Source organism: Gekko japonicus, unplaced genomic scaffold, assembly GCF_001447785.1.
Source record: "Gekko japonicus isolate JY-2015 unplaced genomic scaffold, Gekko_japonicus_V1.1 scaffold5851, whole genome shotgun sequence".
In the NCBI taxonomy this organism is placed as follows: domain Eukaryota; kingdom Metazoa; phylum Chordata; class Lepidosauria; order Squamata; family Gekkonidae; genus Gekko; species Gekko japonicus.
In genome coordinates this window covers 17,259-26,489 of record NW_015175026.1, presented here as the reverse complement: position 1 = coordinate 26,489, position 9,231 = coordinate 17,259, and the positions used below count along the sequence as shown (strand labels likewise).

The following is a 9,231-nucleotide window of genomic DNA, read 5'->3' as shown; positions in this document are numbered from 1 at the left end:
TATTGTATTTTATACTCATCATCATCATCATCAAGTTTATTGTATTAGCCATTGGCCATAACAAAACATAAATACAAACACAATCCTTATACATCACATTAAGTTATCCCTTCACTAACTTGCGCTGAATCCTAGCCTTAATCTTATCTTTTTTGCCGCCAAAGCAAACAGGGACATTCTGCTGGTAACATATACGTCCAGTATTTTATACTGTTTTTATTGTTATAATCTGGCATTTGTGCCTCTGCTAGCCGCCCTGAGCCTTCGGGGAGGGCGGGAATGCAAATCCAAATAAATAAATAAATAAATAGCTTGTTGAAACTAGGATCCTGAAATGGAATTCGGGATCATCGAAAAGAAACAATTTATTGCTATTAAAAGCTGTTCTGGTGTCTTGAGCAAGTATTTTGATTCAGAATTTACTAGACAACTGTCCATATTAATTCTGTCTGTCTGTCTGTCTATCTATCTATCAAGGGCTTTTTTTGTAGAAAAAGCCCAGCAAGAACTCATTAGCATAATAGGCCACACCCAACAGTAGAAACTCATTAGCATATTAGGCCACACCCCATGCCTTCCCTTGGCTTGCCCGGGGTGCTTTGGAGGGTAAACTGCCTTCCCTTGGCTTGCTCGGGTGCCCCCGATACTTACAGCCCCCCCCCCGCCCGCCCGCCTCAGAGTCGCCATGGGGGGGGGGATTACCTCTCCAGGCCTTCTCTCTGCAGCCACGACTGCAGAGGTTTTAGCTATAGTGGGCTTGGCCAACTCCGAAGCCAGCCGGAACTCTGTTCCTCTTCGTTCCTGCCCCACAATAGCCCTGGTTCTACAAATGGTTGGTTCTATTGCACTGTTTATTGACTGTCCCATCCGTTGGTTGTATTGCCTCCCTCTGTGTCATCTGACCTTCAATCTCTCAGTGAGAAAGGCGGACTATGAGAAACGTAAATAACTAACTAAATAAAAACCTACATTTTGGGATGCAACGTATGTCCGATTTCAAGTTACACAGAATTCCTCACTGGGAAGAATACTTCCATCACAGTTGCAACAGGAGGTGGGGCTGTGGCTCAGTGGCAGAGCCTCTGCTTGGCACGCAGAAGGTCCCAGGTTCAATCCCCGGCATCTCCAGTTAAAAAGGACCAGGCAAAAGGTGATGGGAAAGACCTCCGCCTGAGACCCTGGAGAACTGCTAATAGTCAGAATAGGCAATAGTGATCTTGATAGGGCCTGTGGCTCAGTGGAAGAGCCTCTGCTTGGCACGCAGAAGGTCCCAGTTTCAATCCCTGGCATCTCCAGTTAAAAGGACCAGGTAGGAGGTGATGGGAAAGACCTCTGCCTGAGACCCTGGAGAACTGCTAATAGTCAGCATAGGCAATTGTGATCTTGATAGGGCCTGTGGCTCAGTGGAAAAGCCTCTGCTTGGCACGCAGAAGGTCCCAGGTTCAATTCCCGGCATCTCCAGTTAAGAGGATCAGGTAGTGGGTGATGGGAAAGACCTTTCTCTGCCTGGAGAGACGCTGCCAGTCTGAGTGGACAAGACTGACTTTGACGCACTGATGGTCTGATTTGGTGTAAGGCAGCTTCATGCGTGTTCACTGGAAGATATGAATTCGGAAGAGGATTATCAGCCTTCCTATTCTGAACGTTGTGTTCTTGGGAACAAGACGACCGTCGTCTACACCCAGTATGACAGATTCTCAAGCGCAATGGGGCAGTCGATTATCCCCAAAGCACAGGAACTCTTGAGTATTGTTCCTCAGCAGTCAGTGGTTTTGGGGGAGAAAAAGAAATGCCAACCAACACTCTCCCAAATTGTAGGGTTTGTTTTTTTTGAGAGGGGTATTTTTTTATATGTGCACGTGAGTGTGCGTGTGCCTGGAGGTCATGGCGACCTCTGGTGACTGACCCCTACTGGGGGCCTGGAGGATATTCAGAGAGATGGCCGAGTAAGGCCTGCCCCTGCCTCCCGCCTCTGGTATTCCGAGGAGGTCTCCCATCTATGAACTTTCCAGAGTCGGCCCTGCTTCGCTTCTGAGATCTGACGAGGCCGGGCTCGCCTGGGCTATCCGGGTCGGGGCACCTCTGCATTTTCCAAATACAGCCAAAGACCCTTTTTCCTTTGTATCTTTCATACGTGTGTGTGTGTGTGTGTGTTTGTGCGTGACTGTGCACGCACCGTGACCTCTGGTATTCCAAGGTGGTCTCCCATCCAAGTCACTGTGACCTCTTGTAACTGACCCCTCCTGGGGGCCTGGAGGATATTCAGGGTGGCGATTGACTAAAGCCTGCCCCCACCTCCTGCCTCCGGCATTCCAAGGTGGTCTCCCATCCAAGTCAACCCTGCTTCGCTCCCAGGATCTGATGAGACGGGGCTTGCCTGGGCTATCCAGGTCAGAGGTCTCCTAGGTTTCTTGATCACGCCCCTACCCATCCCAACACAGCCATGCTGGCGACCCCTTACCTGTCCTGAAGGCCCCCAGGCTATCCTCCTTGCCGGGCTGCCAGCCGGGTACGCATCCCACATCGGAGGAGGCCTGGTACTGGGTCAGTATGTGGTGAAGCTGAGCAGCGTTCAGGGCTGGGAATTCCGTCCTCAGCATGGGCCAGGTCAACTGGGAAGAAGAAGAGGAGGAGGAGATTGGATTTATACCCCGCTGCCCTTCACTACCCGAAGGAGCCTCAGAGCGGCTGACAAACTCCTTCCCCTTCCACTCCCCTTCCTACTTTCCCTTCCCCTCCCCACAACAGACACCCTGAGAGGTTGGCGGGGCTGAGAGAGCTCCGACAGAAACGGCTCTTTTTCAAGGACAGCTCTTATCAGAACTACGGCTTGCCCAAGGTCATCCAGCAGCTGTAAGTGGAAAGGTGGGGAATCAAACCCGGTTCTCCCAGATTAGAGTCCGCGCACTTAACCACTACACCAAACTGGCTCTCAGGGTTTAAGAAGAAGAAGAGTTTGGATTTATACCCCGCTCTTCACTACCCAAGGGAGTCTCAGAGCGGCTTACAAACTCCTTTCCCTTCTCCTCCCCACAACAGACACCCTGTAAGGTTGGTGGGGCTGAGAGAGTTCTGACAGCAACTGCTCTTTTTCAAGAAGAAGAAGAGGAGATTGGATTTATACCTTGCCCTTCACTACCTGAAGGAGTCTCAGAGTGGCTCACAAACTCCTTTCCCTTCCCCTCCCCACAACAGACACCCTAGGAGGCAGGTGGGGCAGAGAGAGCTCTTGAGAGAACTGCCGTTGAGAGAACAGCTCTGAGAGAACCTGTGACTGACCCAAGGTCACACCAGCAGCTGCATGTGGAGGAACGGGGAATCAAACCCGGTTCTCCCAGATTAGAGTGTGCGCTCGTCTAACCTCTAAACCAGACTGGCTCTCCAATAAGACAGCTGACAGGATTAGGGGAGTCATCCTGGGAGCTTGGCTGCGTGAATACCTCCCTTGCGCGGCGACTGTCGATCAAGGGGCAGATGGGAAATGGCTCTGAGCCACGCAGAAACCAGATTCCAACAAACTGTCGTGATTTGTCCCATTTCCGCCATGCGGAAAAACCACAGCAAGGACTCCTAGAGTAACATAGGCCAGGGCGGTCATCCTGATCATGGAGACTACAGGGCAGAGTGTCTCTGTTTGGCCTCGCTTGTCGATGCCACGCTGCAGTTCTGCGCACGTGGAGTTGCCTGCAGTGCTGTTTTGGACTGTTTTGGACCGGAGGGCCGGGGTGGGGGCTCTGCAACTTACCTGGCTGCTTCTTGCTCTGACTGAGGGCTGCTGGGAGCAGGGGGCGGGGCTTGTTGCATGTGCCCGCCTCCTGGGCTCTTTACTACCGGAGCTCCGCTCCTGTGCACTCCCGCAGGAAATGACGCCTGCAAGGGACCAACACCAGTGTTCCCTCTAAGCTGAGTTAGTGTGAGCTAGCTCACAGTTTTTTAGCCTCTGGCTCACAGATTTTTTTTCTCAGCTCAGGAAGGATGGGGCTCCAGAGCACACTGATTTAATGCAGCAGCCAAATTGCTCACTCACAACTTTAATGCCAGTAGCTCACAAAGTAGAACTTTTGCTCACAAGACTCCACAGCTTAGAAGGAACATTGACCAACACATGTGGCCCTTCGTGCTGAACCTCACCCCGGGTATGAGCTCTCGAGCCATGGACTGCATGAACAGAGTCGCCTCCCCAGCCCAGGGCGTGATCAAGATGGGTAGCCATGCTCGTCTGTCTCTACTAGCAGCAGAAAAGAGCAAGAGGCCAGGAGCACAACAAAGCCTAACAAAATTAGTGGCAGGGGAAGAGCTTTTCATGAGCCGTGAGCCAGTGTTCCCTCTAAGCTGAGTTAGTGTGAGCTGGCTCACAGTTTTTTAGCCTCCAGCTCACACATTTGTGTCTTAGCTTGGGAAGGATGGGGGCTCCAGAGCAAACTCATTGGTGCAGCAGCCAAATCGCTTGCTCACCACTTTAATGCCAGGAGCTCACAAAGTAGAATTCCGTCTCACGAGATTCCACAGCTTAGAGGGAGCATTGGCGGTGACCAGTGTTCCCTCTAAGCTGAGTTAGTGTGAGCTAGCTCACTGTTTTTTAGCCTCCGGCTCACACATTTTTGTCTCAGCTCAGGAAGGAGGGCTCCAGAGCAAGCTAACTTATGCAGTAGCCAAATTGCTTGCTCACAACTTTAATGCCAGGAGCTCACAAAGTAGAATTCCGGCTCACGAGATTCCACAGCTTAGAGGGAGCCTTGGCGGTGACTCCTGAAAGCTCCTCCCCTGCCACCAATTCGGTTCGTCTTGAAGGGGCTCCTGGGTGCTTCCTCTTTTCTACCCCTCTGGGGATGGGAGGGCAGGAAGCCCTCGCTCGGGCCCGCTCCTTACCTGGACCAGCTGCGAATTCGGCATGGCCAACAGGCTAGCCACGCTGGAGAGCTTGCTGAAGAACTGGTCCGCCAGTTGGCCGAAGCCCACGCTCTGGGCCCACTCCAGGAGGAGCCGCAGGGTGGCCCGGACCCTCACCCCTTTCGACCAGTGGAAGCAGCCCAATGAGGAGCCTGTGGGAGAAGAAGGGGACGGCCGTCTCTTCTGAGCATTCATGCGACCGGCGTGGCATTGATCTGTGCAGCACTCTCTGTGCGCAATGTACTTTCTGAAGGGACTGGGGTGATAAGCACAGGGTACATTCCAGCTTCCAGAAGGGTATGAGCTAAATTCAGACTTTGGAGGGGAACGGGGACAAGACGCCAGCAGGGATGAACGCGAGCAGAAGTCTGTTCACGGTTTTTTTAAAAAAATCTGTTCGTGATATTTATAAATCGACTTTCTGCACAGATCCACAAATAAAAGTAATTATGAAACAAGACTGGGGGAGAGACAAAAGGGGAAGAGCGTGCGGCACCGAGGGATCTCCGTTTCCAAAAGCCGAGCTTGCGGACGGTATAGAGTTCTTTGGGATGGTGAAAACGACGTGGCCGATTGCGAAAAAGCTCAGGAAAGAGCTATCTAAATTGGGTGAGCGGGCATCAATGTGGCAAATGGAGTCTGATGTAGTGGTTGTAAAAGCGGGCAAACTAATTCATGCAGCAGCCAAATCGCTCATAGCTCACAGCTTTAATGCCCAGTAGCTCACAAAGTGGAACTTTTGCTCACAAGACTCCACAGCTTAGAGGGAGCATTGGGCCAAACCCAAGGCGACCACAACGTAATGCAGAATCGACAAATAAACCCAGTGTAAAAAGAGGGGTGGACTCGAGCGTAGTGCGGAATGGCTAGTAGGAGACAGCGCTGAACTAGGATCAAAGGTCTACGGCGGAAAGGGCCTTACGGAACGTCTGGTGTCACATCGACTTTGGTGCTCAGGCCTCGTTTCCACCGGGGAGGAGACAAAGGGGTTTCCTAGCTCCCCAGAACGTGCTTGACTGGGCATGCCCAGGCGACGGTATCCGGAGATAAGTCCGATCCGCTCCCTCCCTCCCTCCCTCCCATCTACCTGCCCTAAATTTAGAGCAAAGGAAGTGGGACCATCGATCACCTTTTGAGCACTGCAGGCATCATACGCTGGAATACCGGGGTGAGCAGCTATGATGAATGAGCTGAGAGCAATATTTCTTCTCAATTAACTGCACCCGGCGGTGGCATGTCATCATTCTCTGTCTCAAAGCGGGGCCCGGCAGCAAATTCTGCCGTTAAACAGCACTGAGTTGGTGGCGGGCGTGTGTTGCCCGATTCGGTTTCTGAGAGGTTGGCTCCAACATGGGGAGGGGCACAGGAGATCTGTTAAGGTTGTACGTCTGAGTTGCACAAATCAGAGAAATGTCGTACCAGAGGAAAGCAGAACATAGTCTTTGGCAGTGTTCCCTCTAAGCTGAGTGAGTGTGAGCTAGCTCACAGTTTTTTAGCTTCCAGCTCAGTTTTTTAGCTTCCAGCTCACACATTCTTGTCTCGGCTCAGGAAGGAGGGCTCCAGAGCAAACTAATTGATGCAGTCGCCAAATCACCCGCTCACCACTTTAATGCCAGCAGCTCACAAAGTAGAATTTTTGCTAACAAGATTGCACAGTTTAGAGGGAACATTGGTCTTTGGGTCTTTCTACTCCACTGGCAAACAGAGGGGGCCCCCGCGGGGCGCCTGTGGGTGCCATGCCGCCTGCCAACGCCTTCCTTAGTGCCCACCAAGTTTTTTTACGAAGTAGGTGGGGTGGGGCCCTGGCGGAGCGCTCATCCAGCAGGGCTTCTGATGGGCCACTGAAGGTCTCATCGGCTATGCAGATTGAAATAACACAAGAAACGGGGCCCCGCGATCCTCGCGGGGAGGGGGGAGCTCCACGTGGAGGGGGAGGAAGCAGCCACAGGTGAGCCTTCTCTCCTTCTCCCCCGCCCACTCGGCACTGATGGCGAGGCCCATGCGCCCCAGCCTTCTCCCATCCCAGCCACCGGGCCCGCCAAGCCTTCTCCGCTGTCCCCTGGCACCGATAGCAAAGCCTGCACGGTTTTCAGCCGCCAGGCTCGCCAAGCCGTTTCCCCCGCCCCCTGGCACCGACAGCGAGGCCCGGGCCCGCCAAGCATTCTCCCCCACCCCCGGCACCAACGGCGAGGCCCACGCGGCTCCCAGCTGCCAGGCCACCAAGTCTTCTCTCCTGCGCCCCCCCACAATGGCAGGAAAGTACAGTTCCTGGAGTGTTCTCTGCGCATGCGTAGGGAACATTCTTTTACTTTTGGGGGGATTTAAGTATCTCCCCTATTGTTTTTTCTACATTTCAGATTTTTCTGCACCCCTGGGGAGTGCCTCAAGTGTGCAGGAAGATCTCTTTGCCCCCTAGGTGCCCCACCGAGCAACCTCCATGTATCCTGACCTTTGAAAGTCTCTCATGAAGACAGATCCAGGTGGTCGGCCTTGTTGGTCTGAACTGGTAGAACAAATATAGAGTCCGCAAACGGGCTCAGAGCTACTTACAAAGAAGGGCAACATGTGCCACATAAAACATTAAAAACAGCATAAAACCAACCAGATTTAACAATAATAAAGTGCTCAATGATGTTACCGTTTTGATCAAATCAATCGAATCCGATGGTGACCTGTAGATGTACCCAAAAGCCCGCTTCAGCGGCCCCGACCCCATCGCAATACTGTAGCGAGATCTTTATACTGGGCCATCCCATCACCCCATTGTTACCACCAAATAGTTGGTGGTGGTGGTAGTGGCAGCTCCTAATTAAAAGCCTGGCAGAAGAGCTCCGTCTTGCAGGCCCTGTGGAACTGTGAGAGGTCCCGCAATCGATGATCATCTGGGAGCTCATTCCACCAGGTAGGAGCCGCCACTGAAAAGGCCTTGGCCCTCGTTGCCGCAAGCCTGGCCTCCCTGGGGCCTGGGATCACTAAGCTAATTGTTTCCTGTAAAACCAACTGTTTCCTGTAAAACAAATGCAGGAACAAGAAAAAGCCCTGACACAAACCCGCAAAAACAATTCTACTTTAGAAAGGATTAGAGATTCAAAAAAGGATTAAGAACAAAGAATCGCAGCAAAAGGAGTTTTGGTAACTACGGAGAAACCGTGTGCTGGAAGCCGTCTGAATGCAGATTCCTGTGAAAGAAATGCAGAAACAAGAAAAAGCTCCAGCAGAAACTGGAAGTGAAAGTGGGCGGGAATGCAGAACAGACGAATAGGATGCGCTCAGAAACCAAGGCAAAATACGAGGGCAGAAAGGGCTAGAGACTAGGAGGAATTAGCAACGAGCCAAAAGTGGTGCCCATCAAAACATGATGCACGCAGGGGAGAAAAACCTGCGGCCATTTCTAATGACGATCCCCGGCTCTATCGGCAGCGAAGAGAAGCACCGAGAGGGCGAGTGAGCGAAGAAACGCACCTTTTTCCATGAGCTGGTTGAAGAGCAGAGTGTTGGAGAAGAAGAAGAGGTAGGCAAACATCTGGGAGGCGATTTCCGGGTGGACGCTGTACTGGTGGAGGAGGTCCAGGGTGGCCTGGTAGATCACCACAACCTTGCGGATTTCTTCGGGCAGCGGAGGGGAGGCCAGCCAGCCGTCGCGGCCTTCGCTCTGGAACGGGTTGCATTCCAGCAGGATGGGGAGAGAGACGTACAGTGACTGAGGGCAGATGGATGGGGGAGGAAGGGAGAGAGGCAGCCGTCACTGGTTTGTAAGTTCAGTTCTCCAAACATTAAAACGCTGCATCAAAGCTACCTAAAGGTAAAGGTAAAGGTTCCCTTGCTCGAAAGCCAGTCGAATACGATTCTAGGGTTGCGGTGCTCATCTCCGTTTCAAAGCCGAAGAGCCAGCGCTGTCCGAAGACGTTTCCGTGGTCATGTGGCCGGCATGACTAAACACCAAGGCGCACGGAACGCTGTTACCTTCCCACTGAAGGGAAGGTAACCTATTTATCTACTTGCAATTTCTTGCTTTCGAACTGCTAGGTTGGCAGGAGCTGGGGCCAGAGACGGGAGCTCCCTCCGTCATGCGGCACCCAGGTCTCGAACTGCTGAACTACCGACCTTCCATAGCCTGCAGTTCAGCGTCTTAACCACTTGAGTCACCACAGCTCCAAAGCTACCTGCATATCCCATAAATGCCTAAACATGAACCATCGTTCCCAGTACAATGAAATGCATTTTGGAAGAAATAAATGTTTTCTGTAAAGGGCTTCGATGAAACAGCTCTTTTGAATTTATTACTTGGTGTTTCTGCATGATTTTGGACACGGGGCATAGCTGGGGGAGGGCGTCTGGCTC

At 52.3% G+C, this 9,231-nt stretch overlaps 1 protein-coding gene across 1 annotated transcript in view; it reads right to left on the bottom strand.

Moving 5' to 3' along the window:
- Nucleotides 1-9,231, bottom strand: part of LOC107122163 (ras-associating and dilute domain-containing protein-like) — a gene marked incomplete at its 3' end in the record, with an annotated part of 36,626 nt that overhangs the window by 13,031 nt on the left and 14,364 nt on the right. Inside the window, exons 4-6 of the mRNA XM_015425190.1 lie at nt 8,353-8,590; nt 4,870-5,042; nt 2,462-2,612 (exon numbers count right to left, since the gene is read on the bottom strand). Coding sequence (XP_015280676.1) covers nt 2,462-2,612; nt 4,870-5,042; nt 8,353-8,590 — 562 coding nt within the window. The remainder of the gene's footprint in view (nt 1-2,461; nt 2,613-4,869; nt 5,043-8,352; nt 8,591-9,231) is intronic.